The 16,683-nt window shown below is 42.9% G+C and overlaps 1 protein-coding gene across 2 annotated transcripts; it reads right to left on the bottom strand.

Annotated features, from left to right (window-relative positions):
- Positions 1–1,185: 1,185 nt before the first annotated feature.
- On the bottom strand, positions 1,186–15,956 carry ifih1 (interferon induced with helicase C domain 1). Of its 2 annotated transcripts, XM_076263533.1 has the most exons (16): positions 15,323–15,951; positions 14,735–14,906; positions 14,374–14,544; positions 14,035–14,106; positions 10,856–11,109; positions 10,140–10,350; positions 8,011–8,228; positions 7,320–7,421; positions 6,755–6,878; positions 5,998–6,213; positions 5,544–5,800; positions 5,219–5,368; positions 3,921–4,082; positions 3,124–3,317; positions 2,302–2,395; positions 1,186–2,174 (listed from the first exon to the last, which is right to left on the bottom strand). In XM_076263533.1, the coding sequence occupies exons 1-16, from the start codon at positions 15,755–15,757 to the stop codon at positions 1,965–1,967; spliced, it is 3,042 nt and encodes a 1,013-aa protein (XP_076119648.1). In that variant the 5' UTR covers positions 15,758–15,951; the 3' UTR covers positions 1,186–1,964. The 2 variants fall into 2 exon arrangements, with proteins under 2 accessions (XP_076119648.1, XP_076119649.1); XM_076263534.1 differs by lacking the exons at positions 1,186–2,174; positions 2,302–2,395; positions 3,124–3,317; positions 3,921–4,082 and adding an exon at positions 4,200–5,099 and having other exon boundaries at positions 15,323–15,956.
- Positions 15,957–16,683: the final 727 nt, after the last annotated feature.

The following is a 16,683-nucleotide window of genomic DNA, read 5'->3' as shown; positions in this document are numbered from 1 at the left end:
TGAGAACTACTTAACGAGCGCGGCTGGCTCTATTATGACATCACAGCCCCCATTCAAGTCTATGGGGGAAAAGTACACTTTTAATTACACATATCTCAAAAAGTATAAACTTCTCAAAAATGAAAAACGGATAGGACGGTAAAGCCTTGGAAGATCTACGGAACGGTGCTTCAACCAAATTTGTACGTTAAGCAGTTTAGGCTGAATAGCGCGCACAAAAAGGTAAAAAGAAAAATAATAATAACTAGAGAATGTAATTCCAGGGAATTACGAGTGCATGAAAATGAATCTAGGACAGACAGCATAGCTTAATAAAAGTTGATAGTTTAGAAGTAGACAGTTTAAAAGTTGAATGTAGATAGTTTAAAAGTTGTTAATAGACAAATAGTTTAATGGATGTTGATACACATAGTTTCATGAATGTTGAAAGTCTAAAAATGAAATGTAGATAGTTTAAAAGTTGTTGATAGACTGATAGTTTAATGCATATTGATAGACAAATAGTTGAAAGGCTCTATATAGGTAGATAGTTAAGGATAACTGACAATTTAGCTCATGTTTTCTGGCAGTTTTGTAAAAAATGCTAACAATGCTAACATGCTAATTATGCTACATATTACATAATACACCAATTTCACTAAATACTAATGTTACATTACGGTAAGATTGACGCTGTTAGGCTAATAAGTTTGAATATTCATACTTGTGGTATAGGATTGATTCATTGAATACATAAGAGAGGACCACTTGTCAGAATGTCAAAGCAAACCGCAGCATACGTGCTGACAGTTGTTCTCTTGTGAAGGAAAGATGGAACTTGTTCAGGGACATATGGGTATTCTCTGTGGATCTCTGAAACAGGTGTCTTAAAATCTCTTTAGGGATCCTCGCTTTTTACTCTCCATCAATAAGGTAAACATGTCAGTGCAATAGAAAAAGAAAACATTTGAATAAGTATGTCCCCCAGTTCATTAGACTATGCTAGGTATCGTTTTAGGCTTTACGCATAGCTTCATCGACGCTGTTCGTGCATTTGATGGAGGATGACGGGTTTAAAGAGCAATGCTAAGCTGTGTCCATCATCATTAGGCAGGGAACAAAACCGACTGAAAAGCTGCCATGTTTTTTTAAAAATATATATACATTTAGAAGAATACACGCAATGAACACAAAAACACAACACACCAGGATATCATAATTTATTACCATTAATTATGTTGATTACCCCAGAAATAATATGTCATGCAGTTATTAATACCATGATTAACAGCAATGACAGATAGATCAATCTGAATTACAGAATTAAAAGTGCAGTCAGTGACTAATCCAGTAATCTTTTTGCCAAATTCAGCAAATTGCTCCTCTCAGTCCAGTCTAGGTGTACAGTCTTGGGAGCAAAGCACAGTGTGCAGATTTTTTTTTTCTTTTCCTTTTGCATCGGTCAGTACCTATTGAAATATACAGATGTGCATGCATTCTTACACTAAGTCTGGGTGTGTACTCAGAAACAAAGTGGCTTGGACTCAGCCATACTTCAGTCAAACAACACATTGCTTTGGGAGCATACACTGTAGAGGGGAGAGGTGTAATTGGATTGAGCCCAAATATGAACAATCTTTTGCCAGAAGCACAGACAGCATATGTCACAGAACACTGAGATACAAGTCCCAGATTAAAAATGATCATCACTTTGAACTACATGCAGCTAGTGTTGTTGCCAGTGTTTTGTGACAAGAGATGTCCCACCCACTCCCCTGGGTTGCCTGCTGAAAGCCATTGTAAGACTGTGTCCAGTAGGTAAACAAGTGCATTTATTTCCTTTATGTTTATGGATAAGATGTATGTATGAAGTTAAGAGATGTGGCCTGTCTGTATGGCCCCTTAAGTATGAGGAATCTGAAATCTCATACAGTACATGGTCACAAATCTGGGCCATGAAACACAGTGTCTCACTATTGTTAACGTCACATAGTGTCCTCCTCCTCCTCCTCCTCCTCCAGGTTCTCATCCACCAAGTCCACTGCATGCGCAGCGTAGTCAAAGGCTGGAAACCGAATGGAAAGTTCACTCCACTTGCTGAAGACCTTGTTTTTGCTGTTGTAAGTCACTACAAAGTTCTTGATGTGAAGACAGGGGACGTCAATCGATTTGTACAACATCATGGACCCCCATTTCTATCAGAGGGAACAGAACACATAGAACATCAGACGGCTACATGAGTTCATGGCTCTTCAATACATTCTCACTAGGAGAGCAGTATGACCTGCGAGTTCAACTCAGTATAGCATAAAATGTACATACATGCCCACAGTCTTTGCATGCTATAACTCCATTGGCCTCATAGTCCAGCAGTCTCTCTTGAAGTGAAGCATTTTCTTGCACTGTGAACAGATCACTGTAAAAAAAGAACCAGTGTGAGAGATTATTATTAAAGGTGTTTTCTGTTCCCAAACATTATTAGTCAAGTGACTTTGTACACTCTGAAAACAGGTGGAGGTGAAGAGGGGGACAATAAAGAACATATTTGCGCAAATTATTTTAAAACAAACATCTGATTTCCAAAATCAAATGTGTATGCTGAAAGGCTTGATATATAACATTTTTAAATTTGTACTCATTTACAGACAAGTGTTCTCTGCCAAGTAGGTTATGTATTCTACATGGTTTGTTTGTCTGTTTGACTATAAGCAGCATCACATATAAAATACTGGCCCAATTCTTGTGAAACATGATGGAGAGGTGTGGCATGTCCTAAGGAAAGGCCATTACATTTTGAACTTAATCTGAATCAAGTGAAAATATAAGAACAGATTTTACAGCAGAGTGTGCCCAAATACTGGTGTATTGGAAGTTGGCTATCTTTTATCAGTGCAAGTTGTGTTGAAGTTGCAAGGCATATACGTGTATATCCCGCTAGTTGTAGACAACAGCTCTTTAATGCCTTTTTAAGTTAAGCTTGAAGTGCAAAAGTTCACATTCTTCCCTAAGAATGCAGTGGAACAGGATAGGACCACATAGAAACATATTCCTGAGGGCAATAACCACAATTGGTTATGTTTAATTACAGAATGAGAGTGTGATAAACATCCTGTCCTTATGTGAGTAAATATGAAGCTGGCGCACCGAAATCGAGGGGTGACGTTGACATGGTGCATGTTCTCAATGACTTTGATGCTCTCTCCTGAGCAGACGGCCTTGTTACAGTGTCTGCAACTGAAGCTGACTTTGGAGGGTTCTTCCTGCTGCATGCTCCTCTGCTTCTTCTTCTTGGCATGCACTCTCTTCTCCATGATGACCTGGAGCTGGAAGTCTTTTATCTGATCAAAAACAACCACAAAAGTGTCTCACATTGCAATACTCAAATCAAGCCCACCACATTCGAAAAAAGTTGATTTCTTTCTTAAGGGTGAAGAATTTAATAAATGAGACGATGAACTCTGGCTAAATACCAGACTTAAAGGAACCGTATGTAAGAAATGTATTTCAATTAATCATAAAATGGCCCTGATATGTCAGTAGACATTAAGAAATCATGTTCATTTCAAATACTTATATCACTGACAACAGTAGTCTGGCCAGGATATTGTCATTTCAAAAGTGAAGTTGCAGCCCTCAACTGATGTTGATGTTGTGTTTTGTCATGTCATGTTGTGTTTTGGCCTGATGCACCACCCTCTACCTATCTACTAATCACAAAGTCAGTACTGTTTCCGCATCTGGGTTGGCAACCTCGAGTCAGGAGGGAGGGGGAGGGGATACACCGCTTTACAGTAATTTGAAAGTGATTGCAGTACCACAGTGATTGCAGTGGCCACAGTCTTACATATGGTTCCTTTAAGTGTTTGGTTAAACGTGATACACCAAAGTTCGTTCATCCCTCACCCTGAGACGAACACGCTCAGCACAGGTCAGATGCTCACCTTCTTGTCGTACTCTGCCTTGGGCAGCTTCACCACTCTGGCGATGCCTTTGCTCATCATCTTCTCCCGGTACTCGTTAACGCTTTCACGCTCGGCCACTCCCGACCCCTCCGTCTCCACCAGAGTGTAGCTGCTGTCCTCCGCTCTCCCTCGGCCTCGCGCCTGAGGACAGAGACTCGCTCTATCATGCCCTCCATCACATATACGGTACATCTCCCAATATGACATGCCAGCAGACATAACATGAGAAAGCAGAACAAGAGAGAGGTGCTACTTTAAAGGACCAGAGCAGAACAAGAGAGAGGTGCTACTTTAAAGGACCAGAGCAGAACAAGAGAGAGGTGCTACTTTAAAGGAACATGCCAACATTTTGGAAAATTAGATTATTTGCCGTCTCCCCCAGAGTTAGATAAGATGATACATACCCTTCTCGTCTCTCTGCATGCAGTAACTCAGTCTGACACACCTACTGTTAGCCTAGGCTAGCATAGTTTATTGAGTTGGTCAGAACCAAGTAGCCTATAGCTCCCAAAAGTGACAAAAGAACTCCAAACATTTTTTTTTATTTACATGTTGAAAGTTGCATAGTTACTGTACAAATACCAATGTAAAATGAGACAGCGATTTTCTATACATACTTGGAACTATGTTTTCATTCAGGCGAAGCACTGCTACTTGGGCAGAGTGACTCAACGCAGCGGTTTTACTTCTGCAAATCCAAAATACCAGTGCTTCGCCTGACTGGTGGGTGCGTCAGACTGAGTCACTGTACTCACAGAGACGAAAAGGGTATGTATCATCTTATCTAGGCGAATAAGCTAATTTCTCAAAATGTTGGCAAGTTCCTTTAACATCTAAAGCAGTGGTCTCAAACTCTCCGACCCGCAACAAAGTTTTGTGTGATCCCTTGGTTGATTTAGTTTTTTAATGAGATCCGGCCCACATATCAATTTTATGTTTCATTTTCTCCATCAGCTTCTCAGCTAACGTTAGCTTTGGGACTGCAGCTGCATAGACTAACAATTGCGTCAGTTATTCCTGCGTGGGTCTGCCAACCAAAATAATCAAAAGACAGAGCTATTCCATGCAAATATGTGCTAGTTGTCATAGGCTAATGTTAAATAGCAGTAGAGATCTGTGCCCCTTCTGCCCTATTACACTGCTCCTCCAATAAGAATCCTGCAATAAAATGTCAATATCAGTATACAGTAACTGCAATACAATGCAACAGACAGTGCATTTAGAATATATAGATCCTTCATATATCCGTAATTTCCTCTTACAATCATCAGACTTACTTGAATCATGGCGATCTCATTGGTGACCAGGCAGTAACGGATAACTATGTTACACTCCTTTATATCCAGACCCTCCTCTGCAACCGTTGTTGCAATGAGCAGATTTATCTCCCCCTGGCGAAACTTTTTCAGCACATCCTTCTGCTCGGCCTGTTCCGAGAACAACAACAATCACATCCAAAGACCGCTTGGACCCAACATGGAATTCAAACTTATCATTCACAGAGACAGACATGCTGGAAACAGATAGGCAGAGCTAACAGAGAAAGAGAAGAGACAAAACAAATACTCGGTTACGTCGGTCGCTCACTCGGGCCTCACTCACCGAGGTCATGGGCTTCACGAGGCTCTGGTCTCCACCTCCTATCAGATGGCTGGCCCGCACTCCGCATTCCTCGAACTTGGGGTTCTCCTGGATCCACTGGCTGAGGGCGATGGCGCTGAGTCGCGTGCGGGTGAAGATGATGCCGCGGGCCTCCGCCCGGGTGGTGAACTCCTTCAGGATGACCTCGCGCAGTTTGGCCAGGCTGTTGTTCTCGTACTTGGCCTGCTTGGTCAGCTCGCGCAGCTTTTCCTTCTTGTCTGCGGAAAAATAATAAAATAAAAAAAACGACAACGTCATGCCGATGAGCAACACAGCGTACTAGCAAAAACATTCCAACGATCCCCAGGGCATTGCTAGTGAGATCTGAACATGATCAACTCAAGTTGATTTCTTTGAACGGCAATGCAATTCAAAAAGCCTGGCCTCTAGTTATTCTGTGTCATGTAAAAAATACCTTTGAACAACGTGAACAGGAATCTTTCAGTGTCGGTGATGTTGATGGACTCGCCCTCCTCGGGGTCGTACTTCTTCTTCCTCTCCTCGTTGTAGTACTTGTCGAGGAAGCTGAAAGCATCTGACATTCGGATGGTGTTGCTCTGGTGCAGGGCCTCGTTGTACTGGCGGAGGTGTTCGGCGCACACTCTCACTTTAGTGTTTTCGTCTTTAGCGGCTGTATGAGAAACAACAAGCTAATGAGACGACTGAAGACTGCGGCACGCTGCACACACAGGGAGAGAGGAAGGAAACCTTGCTCCCTGACTCTTCAATCAGAACTCCACTGCAGGCTCTCCGACTCAAAAGCTTTTTGCAGACTTTGGATGATTTATGCCACAGGAACATTAAAAAAAAAAATGTCCTTTTGGAAATGAGTATTCCTAAACCTATAGGGACTTTTGGGGGGTAGGCATCTTTTTTTTCTGGGTACTCAGAAAAGAATGTGCTGTCCAGCTAGCCTGATTAAAACCCCAGAGCGGTGAAACACATGGATTAGTAATCAGACTGAGGGAGAACTGATCGAGGAGGCCTTGGTTTTTCAGTTAAACTGACTCTCTGCCTGTAAGTGCCAGTAAGTCAGCTTCTCTCAAGCAAGTACAGCAACTGCGACCATGGAGCATATGTATATGCACTATATACTCTCTGAAAGAAAAAAAGGGTCAGTAATGGCATGTATGTCTTCTCTAGGACTTACGGAAAATGTTGCTGCAACTCACCATTCTGCTCTGTCAGGACCACCCACTGCTCATAGTTCTGGGTACCGAACTCACACAGCGAGTTGAGCCCGACATGAGCGTGAATCTGCTCCATGACACCCTTGATGACATCTCCGAAGGGATCCTTGCGATTGTTGGGAGTATGATGAGAGAGAGCACTTACAAATCCACATTTGAAGAAAGAGGTTTCTTCTGGCACACTTACACAAGACTATCAAAGCATTCACTCTAATTGAATGTCACTAAACATTTAACAATTCAAAGGGAAACACAATACCAGCAATTTCTTAAATCAAGTGAATTTAAACATAGTAATTTGCTTCAATATAAAACTACAGCTTATACGCCTATGGTTCCCCTTTGTTAGAAAATCCTTTTAATAGCACAGGCTTCGATGTTTGGAAGAGGTAACAATGTGGCTATAAAGACCTACAATTCAACTCTGATCGGTTTGCAGGCATTTCTGACAGCCAACTTGCTATGCTGCTACTGCAACGACTTTGTCATATCCACTAGTATGTATGTGGAGAACAGCTATGGAACATTTGGCGCTTTAAAGGGGTACCTCTTTCCTCTTGTCAGCACTTGCAATCCTTTTGAAAGGGGCTTTAGATTCCTCTGCTAGGTTCTTCGTCTTTATAGTAACAGCATCCAGATTAGCACAGATCTGCACATGACATGAAAGCATACAGGGAATGAACGCTTTGTGATGACAACTCATATGTCCTGACACAAGTCTACCAACAGTACTTGTGGCATCACACCATTCCACCATGGTACCACAGTTCTATTATTTAACATTAATTTGGTGGGTAAAACTGACTATTTACGCCCACTAACAACGATTAGAAAACCACTTGAGAGGAGAGGCCTCTGGTGTGTTAGTAACAAACTAAATACAGTATGTTTCTTGTTTCACAAAACAATCTGCTTTCAATAGCAGGAATGGCACAAGGAGCTTTACAGCTGCTGGGAGTCTGGGGCCATGTGGAACATTAGAAACAGCTTGATCTACGGTACAAGTGTGGGGGGAAAAGTGAACAAGAGACAAACCAGGGAGCGGCAGGAATGGAGGAAGTTAGGTAGTAAAGAGAGAGAGAGAGAGTAAGAGAGGGAGGGAGTACGGAGAAAAAGGGAGGGAAGGCGATGAATGAATGTAGGGAGGAGAGGACATACAGCCGTGGGAGAAAAAAGGGAGAGAAACGAGGTCAGGAGAAAAAGAGCAAGCACAGCAGTGACCAGCCCTGGTGGGGAACCTTGAGTATGTGCTCCTCGGCCTTCTGCTGGGTCTTGGCACCTCCCACGCCAGGCGAGGCGGTCAGCCCCAAGATCTGAGGGATGGGTTGCGGCTCCTTCTGCTCCTTCAGCAGCAGGGCGTTGCGGTGCTTCTGCCTCAGGTAGCGGATCATGATGTGGTTGTAGACACCCCCCTTCTGCGTGTGGTGGCACTCATCTATCACCATGAGGGTGATGTCTATGGGGGGGGGGGAAAGGTAAATCACTTCATTAAAGGGTGATTCAGTGTTCACTGTCAGCATTATTCTGTGTAGTATTTAGAGTAATCTTGGCTACTCCACTACTTTTTATACCAGCTGCTAGACTACACTATACACCATGATTGAAAATGTCTGCCGAGGGAGAAAGACATTTACTTAATTTAAGGGACTATATGAATATGTATTATATAATATAGTTAAGACACTTAAAGTTGATCTTATACTATAGAATTTCAAAGGGGTCTGAAGGGGAACTCAAGTAGTTTCAAGAGTTTAATGGGTCTCCTATAAGGAAAAGCTGATGATCACTTAGCAAACTTGCGTGTAGGGATTGTTGGGTTGTATGTGTATGGTGGCAGTTGGCGGAGGTCAAAGAGGAGAAGGTCTTGGGTCACGCTGTAAACCTGACGTGAGAGGAGCGTAAATCCAGCCCCACAGCTGACATGCGTTTTAATGAGAACCAGTGAAGACCCCTCCTCTCAGCCAGGGGTTCAGGACCTCTCCTGGCTACGGAGGACATGAACCCTCCAAGAGGTCCTATCTGACTTACCCGTCCTTCCATCAGCTCTCTCGCTTTCTCTCTCTGTCTCTCTCTGTCCAGGGCTTAAAGCAATAGACATGTCTGTGCCTGAAGTTATCAGACATTTATGAGGACGTCATATATACTTAAGTTTCATTGCCTATTTTCAAATCTTAAGCATACCAGCTCACGCCTGAATTCAGGCACGGTGCCTGAACAATTTAAGCCCTGTCTGTCTCTCTCGCTCTCTCTCTCTCTCTCTATCCCTCTCTCTCTCTCGCTCTCTCTGTCCCTCTCTCTCTTCCTCTCTCTCTCTCTCTCCCTCTCTCGCTCTCCCTCTCTCTCTTGCTCTCTCTCTGTCTCTCTCTCCCTTTCTCCCACTTGACTTCTCCACAGACCTCAGAATCTTGAACGCCTCCCTACAACATCTATTTGTAATTATGCTGAGGCGTAAGGTTTACATGTTGATTATCTTGTTGGAAAGCCAACCTCCATCCCGAAAGCCATTGTTTTGTTTCCAGATCTTGCAGATTTTCAAATACGAGTATAGCACTCGTTTTTTTCTTTCCGCGACTGCAATTTTACACCACAGCCTTGGCGCGGAGTCCAGCCCAGCCAACCCAAGTCTCATATCTCCTGTAGGAAAACCGACATTGTAACTTAAACCTCTCCCTCTAAGCCCAGGCTGTGACTCAGACATGCAGAGAAGAGCAAAAAAGGTCAGAATATGCATTTCACTGCTAAGATTAATGCAGAGAGTTTCATTTTACAAATCCAACTCTTTTTGTTTTCTGAACGGTGTTACATGTGCTGCCCTAGAGGCCAACACAAATACAAAAGAAAGCCCTGGTGTGGAACATTAAACTTGACGCAGTGACAAGGGGCCTCAGGCGGATTGGATGAGCCACCCCCTGATGGCTTGAACAGACTCCAGGCCAGACACTCGCCAGCCCCCCATAAAATAAAAAACAAACAAATAATTACAAAAAAAAGAATAAATAAAATAATAATCATATGACACAGGAAGACGTGAAGCAAACAGCATCTGTTACACTTGGGTAAAATCCACCTTGGGTTAGAGAGTGCCAGCCAGACTTCCAGAGAAAAGAGAACTGGCTGTATATGACAGAAACCTGTCAAAGGGAAAATCCCTGGGGTGGGGGAGGGGGGGGGGGGGGGGGTGCGTCATTCCTGTTCAGTCTCCCCTCCCCCCACCATCACCTCTAAAACACCGGGGACATCATTCACTTGAGCGTGCTTAGACAGAGTCTAAAAAGCCTCTCCTCCATAACATCTGTCAACCACAGATCAATAACGGGAGGGAAAAATACTGAGGGAACTGCATGGGGATGGTACGAGGGGGCCAGACCTGACAACGAGATCCCGTCCTCGTCTTTTTTTTTGGCGTTGGCAAAGGAGTTTTCCAGGATTTGCGCCGTGCAGATGATGATGTCATTCTTTCTGACGACCTCCGGGAAAGAGATTTTCAGCTGAGAGTCTCCGCTCACACGTTCCACTTTGTACTGGTGCCGCAAGAACCTTCCAAACTCAGTGGAGTAATGCTGCTCTACCAGTGGAACCTGAAAATCAACACAACCTCATTGCAAAGAACAGATCAAATGTCCTATTTTATTGCCCATGGAGATCATGTGATGTGATAGAGCTGTACATCAATGACACTGTGATATCTTTACATTTCCTGATGCCTAATGAGTTTACTCTCTCAACAAAAACAATGTGTTGCACCAGCTGTGTGTTTGCTGCAGTTCAGACAAGTCAACACTTAAAACTACATGATGGCAAGATTTTGGGCTGTGTCAGACGCTTTAAGTCTGATGAATCATTTCTGCAGACGGCAAGTCTGGTGCAACGAAAATGAATTTCCCCTTTTTGAACCATAACTGAAAAAAACAGACAAGGCCATGGGCAAGCAAATATTTGTATGATGCCAAAAACGGTCACAGGAAGTGGGAATGCATGATAGCAAATATGTGAATGAAACTGCAGTTTAAACATCTGATCTGCGTTAAGACACAGCAATGAGGGACGAAGGAAAGAATGGCTGATGTGCCTGCATGCGCGCACCTTATTCACCAGCACCACAACCTTCCCCGGCTGCTCCTTCCTCCTCCTGCTGTCCAGATGTTCCTTTGTGATGTAGACGGCCACTCTGGTCTTCCCACTTCCTGTCGGCAGGCAGATGATGATGTTCTGGCCTTTGAGGGCCGGCCGGGCCACCTCCATCTGATAGTCCCTCAGAACGATGTCCCCCTCGTCTGGGCCTCCCGTTGCGCCCATCGCCGCTTCCGTCTCAACCACAGCCCCCCCATCGCCACCATCTGCAAAGAGAGAGAGAGAGAGAGAGAGAGACAGCCGAGTGGCAGGTCAGCCGGGCAGACGGCGTCTGCATCAACACCCTGTAATTACGACCTCTTTGTCCCCCTCTGGGCGCTCATCATCCCGGGATAAAGCCGCGATACGTTTGCCATTATATAAACTGGAACGTGGGGTGGGGTGGGGTGGGCTGGTGTGGTGTTGGGGGGCCACTCCATGGCTCTTTCTAGGGAACCACAGGCCACATCCCGAGCACGGTAGTTTAAAACAATATCTCCTAAGGTTGGCGTAAGCCCTCCTAATCCAGTACCGCGGGGCAGTCCATGATGGAAGGTCTCGGCTCTGTGTCCGACTGCATCACTCGAGTGGCACTTCCTGGATTATTTCTATGCTGGTGGGGGAATAGTGCTTATTGTGTTCTCCAAAGCAACAGGAAATAGACCATGGCCTGCATGGCTTTCGAATACTTCACTTCTCCCAAGCCTAGTTTCATTAGAGATTTTCCCTGCGGCCTGGCTTACAAACTGCACTACCAAACAGATCTCTATCAGGTTTGCTCTATTTTAATGGAGCCTTTTTGGTTGTTCCATAAATTACATACATCTATTATAGATTTAAGAGAAAGGAACAGTGACCATAAAATCTTGGCGCTAGCGTGTGGTAAAGCCACTTGAGTAAAGCTGTTGTGCTGGGTTTACTTTTAGCAGTGGCTGCATTTAGATGGCTTCAGACAGTGTCTTTACAAGAATCCCAAACAGGAGGAGATATTCTGCATATATACAGAATTACAGTAAACAGAATATAGAATATTAAATTCTGTATAGAAATGCGTGCTGACAGACAGACGTATAATTCATAATTGCATGACATTAAAATACACTTCAAAAATACACACCTATAAAGTATTTTGATGCAAAATACGAAGCCATTTCCTTCAACCCATTAAAGTCAAAATGACAAAATACTATTTTGTATTTGAAATACAATAAATACATGTATCATAAATACTGGCCATCCCAGTGTGTGTGGTGTGTGTGTGTGTGTGTGTGTGTGTGTGTGTGTGTGTGTGTAGGAGAGAAAGAGATTTCCAACAAATTCACTCCCATTAGCATGCAGAAGGTAATCTGCAGGTTCACAACATCATTTTGAAGATTAGATGACCCTGATAGGATATGTTTGGGAGTTTACAATCTGACAAACATAATAAGCATGGGTGTTTGCACAGGATGTAAACATAACCTTCTCTTAGCTTCCCTGTCTGAACACATAAATGCTCTTATGTGCATGGTAGCAATGATGACAGAGACCTCATCTGGCAGCATTACGTAAGCACCAAATCAGAATGTCATACTCACCAGTCTTAGATAGTGGAAACCTTGTCCTAACATCAACAATGCCAACAAATACTGTTGATTTTGTAAATATATTGTAAAACAGTGGCTCCAAGAAATCCCTTTCAGCTGTTATTTCAATTCCGACACGCATGTAAGCATGCAACCATGACATAGTTTTGATCAATCATTCTGCCTCGATAAGTTAAAATGTGCTCCTCATATCCTAATAGAGTATCCTGTTCTGCTAAGACTACTGGACCCCTCACGTACAGTACCTTAGCAGTGTTAGGTTACATTTCAGTGGTGGCTGAGTAGTAAGCGTATGCAACAAACTAAGTAACTAACTAACTAAAAAGTGTTAAAAAACAAACGTGCATTGAATCTATCTGTGACTTATCTACTTTATAACACCATATAACATTGTCAATGCCACACCCGAATCCAGCAGCCTGAATTACACAAACCAAAGTGACAAATTTCCAACAAATTTCCCCCCATGTCCCCATTCTAAGTCTCAACAGCATGTGTTAGCAATTGAGAGGCCTGGCTGTGCTCCACACTATCCAGCCTCTGTGTGGTTAGTCACTGGGACACATGGAACATATTCTTCGGGCCAAATAGGGCAAACCCATGGAGCCCTTTTTTCCTGTGACTCTCAGTCATTTCATTCCACTGCCACCACAAAGGCCTAGCAGTATCCTGAGAGCACAGGGCCTCCAACTCCACCTTGCTAACATAGTCAAGCAAAAACCATGCATTTTGGATTAGCTAATGCTGGACTTTAGATGAATGCATACTGTCTACTGGACCAGAAGATTTCAGAGGTGATTATCTGTTAAGTTTAAGCTGTTTTGCAGTTGAATGATTTGATAATGAGTCTTATGATGGCCTGAATGGGGAAGTGGGGGGATTGGGGGAAATGGGGTATTAATTATCATCATCAGCACTATAGCAAAAACACTACATGACTTACTCACAGACATAGTCTGTCAATGACAGTCTGGTGAAATCTCTTATTTAAACACTCCTGATGACTCTTAAACAATTGAGTTAGCTAGGCTGCCAGCTATGCAGCACCACCAGCACTGACTGTATCAACAGACAAGGCAGAAAGATGATCTCCTGGACCGGAGTGTGTGAAAATTCTGTGCAACATTTTGCACCAGTCCAGCGTTTTTTTGTAAAGTTTTTTTTTTACTTGACTGGTGTTAATACCTTTTGCATACCACCAGCCTCCCAAAAGACTCTTTGGGTTTAACGCATGATTGCTTCAAGATGCATATTCGCACTGCAGGCAGGCTGCACATCAGGCGTTGAAGCTGCAGTGTCGTGTTGAGGAGCTATGATTCGTGACTGCTCAATGCACGACATGCAGATGGGAACGGGAAATCTGTGGTGATGTCTGATACATCCTGCGCATACAAGACAAGCTGCACGCTGAAAAAATATACAGCTACATATTGCACATTGCACAGTGCTGCTCGGCTGAGCCCCACGTGTCCATGGAACATTATTGTCAATTTAAAAGTTTCAAACTGTAAATAGATCATGTGCAAGTATTTTACCCAAAAGTAACTGCCAAGAGAGTTGTAGTACCTGTTGAGGAGCAATCCATGCTTTCATTCGCATGACTAGTCTCATTCTGATGAAAGTCACTATAGAGGTCCACTAAAACATAACAGAGAAAGAACAATGTTAAGACAGGATCATGTTGGACACAGTACAATGAAAAAGAAAATATGACAATCCCATATTGATCGCATTAATTGATTTAACTTACTAACACACACACTCACTCTCTCTCTCTCTCTCACACACACACACACACACACACACACACACACACACACACACACACACACACACACACACACACATTGGGGCAAAATCTTAAAACATAGAAACAAAAGGAGGATGTGAGTTTTTCCATCTTACTTGAAACGCCACTTGAGAAGGAATCTAATATACTATCACGGGATGATTCCGGAAAGCTGGCAGGGGCCTCAACTTGGGAAAGCGGAGCCTGGTTCCTTTTGAGGTGTTTGTCAGCAAGTTCCTTGTCATCTTTAAGAGCCTGCGGTGTGTCCCCTTTACCTGACACAGAATCTAAAGAAATCCATCAGTAGGAGCACATAAATGTCTTCAGTAAGATTTATGCCATCTTTACAATATGCGTGAGTGTAAACAGAGTAACTATGACAAACTCAGCCAAACTATGTTATTTATAAAGCTGACGTTTTACTTGCTATGAATTGTAATTATTACACCTCAAACATGGGATGTTTCCAACTCTTACCTTCCTCATCCACCAGATCTTCTCCTTGGAGTTCTTTGACCAAGTCGAAGTGGTCGGTCTTGCGCAAAGCTTTGAGCAATGTGGAATACCACCCAGCTTCATTCCTTACAACTCTTTTAAGTAGTAAACGAGCACCCCTTTGTTCTCCGTAGTTGTCCGTCTCTGCTAAAATCTAGAACAACACGCGACATGTTGTAATTTATGATTCTATTTCTGAGACTCTAATCTGCAAGGAATATAACTTCAGACACTGCTGAGATAGAAATGGGCGTCTACTGCCCTCTGCTGACATTGTCCCAGATTGCAAGCTTAAAAAACAAGCCTCCACGTCCTAGGCTCACAGGTTTATGGCGCTACGACCAATTGGCTTTAACAGCAGTTTTCTAAATATTATGATACCCTACAGGCTAAGTAGCCTATGCCTAGCCACCTATGATATTTCATAGGGCAGAAATTTCAGTCACTAGCCTACTAAGATTGGCCTAATAGTCTACATAGGCTAAGGGCTACACACCCTGTGAGCTAGGCTATCAGAGATCTGTCAAAAGGTTGTAGTAGGCCTATGCTTCCTGAGACTGCACTACTTACATTCTCGCGATCCTCGTCAGTTAAAATGTCCATTGTGTGACAGCTGATGCAGACATCTCGTGTCTTCATTGTTTCCAGTGTCGGCTGAAGAAGTTGTATCATCCTGACACAGTTGTCATTTTCGGCCTCCAAAGACGGAGTAGGGGGACTGTTGTTGATATAATTAGCTGCATTCTTACAGCCTACTGTTTCTAGACCGTCTATTAGTTGCCTAAACCAACCTTCTGTCCGTGGACCTTTTAAAATAATGTTTATGAGTTGGTCTGCAGCTACTAAGTCGCCCTCGTTCCGTAACTTAGCTCTGATCGATTCTTTATCATCCTCTTCTATAAAATGTAAACGATTCAGAAGAGGATCGACGAGAATGAGTCTTCGTAATCGATTTCTGAAAAATTCAATGAGGCCAATGTTTTCTTCTTCACAGCTTGAAGACATCTTGTCATCACACTCTTGCTGAATTTGTAACAGCCAAAATTGCAACAACCAACAAACAGATCCGTAGTTTCCCCGAATAGGCTGTGTTTAGTTTCGGTTTCGTTTCTGCTGCGATCAGACAAACTTGCGTACTTTGACAAACTTCATTGGTGAATTCAGTATTAGTGTACTTGGAGAATGAGTCACTTTAATGTATATGAAAGCCTGTTTTGGCAGGAAATATTCTAGGTCTTGACAAATGACACAGTGTCATGTGGCGCAAACGTGCGCGGGACATGAGCGAGCGTGCACAGCGCATCTATTCCAAATACGCAAGGTAGGCAGGCAGGTTACTGAACGTACTGTGTTGTTGTAGCCTAATTGACTGTCAATGAAGATTTCGAGTCTGATATTTCTAACTTTAAAGGTGGAATGAACACAGCCCATAATTTGGCCCAATTAAAGATCCAGTGTAAAATGGGCCTCGAACAGGTGACAAATGTCCACTTATTTCTGCTTCTTTGTGTCACTGATGAATATGCAGGATCTTGCTGGATGCCTACTCACTGACATCACAAAACGTTTTTTTCATGGACTTAATGAATTCTCTATAGGCCTACGTTATTCTAGGCCTATACTAGGTTGAGTCTTAATGAAAATGATTATATTTTTGTATACTTGTTTGTCTTGTTCAAAATTATATAACGCTTCAGGGATTTCTAGATCTAAAAAATAAAATAGCAGTAAAAAATAAAAATGGCAGTCATTTAAGAACTATACATAACTTTTTGTCTGAAACTACCAAAAAGCTAAGACACCAACAACTCAGTTGGCACTGATTGATACGAGCGAGCAAACTGATATTTCTGATATATTTGGTGAAGTCATATTGTACTGTAAAAGCTGCCCTGGAGCACAAAACTAGAGATAGGCCTGGATGGAACATT

Source organism: Alosa pseudoharengus, unplaced genomic scaffold (genome assembly GCF_046254945.1).
Source record: "Alosa pseudoharengus isolate Yale_2024_CS ecotype anadromous, Long Island Sound unplaced genomic scaffold, YU_APseudo_1.1 YU_APseudo_1.1_scf_3, whole genome shotgun sequence".
In the NCBI taxonomy this organism is placed as follows: domain Eukaryota; kingdom Metazoa; phylum Chordata; class Actinopteri; order Clupeiformes; family Clupeidae; genus Alosa; species Alosa pseudoharengus.
The sequence above is the reverse complement of the archived record's forward strand: the minus strand, read 5'-3'. Positions and strand labels throughout refer to the sequence as shown.

What these genes read in the sequence shown, in the direction of transcription:
- ifih1 (XM_076263533.1), bottom strand. Translation starts at nt 15,757, where the DNA reads ATGTCTTCAAGCTGTGAAGAAGAAAACATTGGCCTCATTGAATTTTTC. An exon ending in CATGGATTGCTCCTCAACAG is followed by an intron (nt 11,110 to 14,034) that starts GTACTACAACTC and finishes CTCTCTTTGCAG; the next exon opens with ATGGTGGCGATGGGGGGGCT. An exon ending in CCGAGGAGCACATACTCAAG is followed by an intron (nt 7,422 to 8,010) that starts GTTCCCCACCAG and finishes TGTCATGTGCAG; the next exon opens with ATCTGTGCTAATCTGGATGC.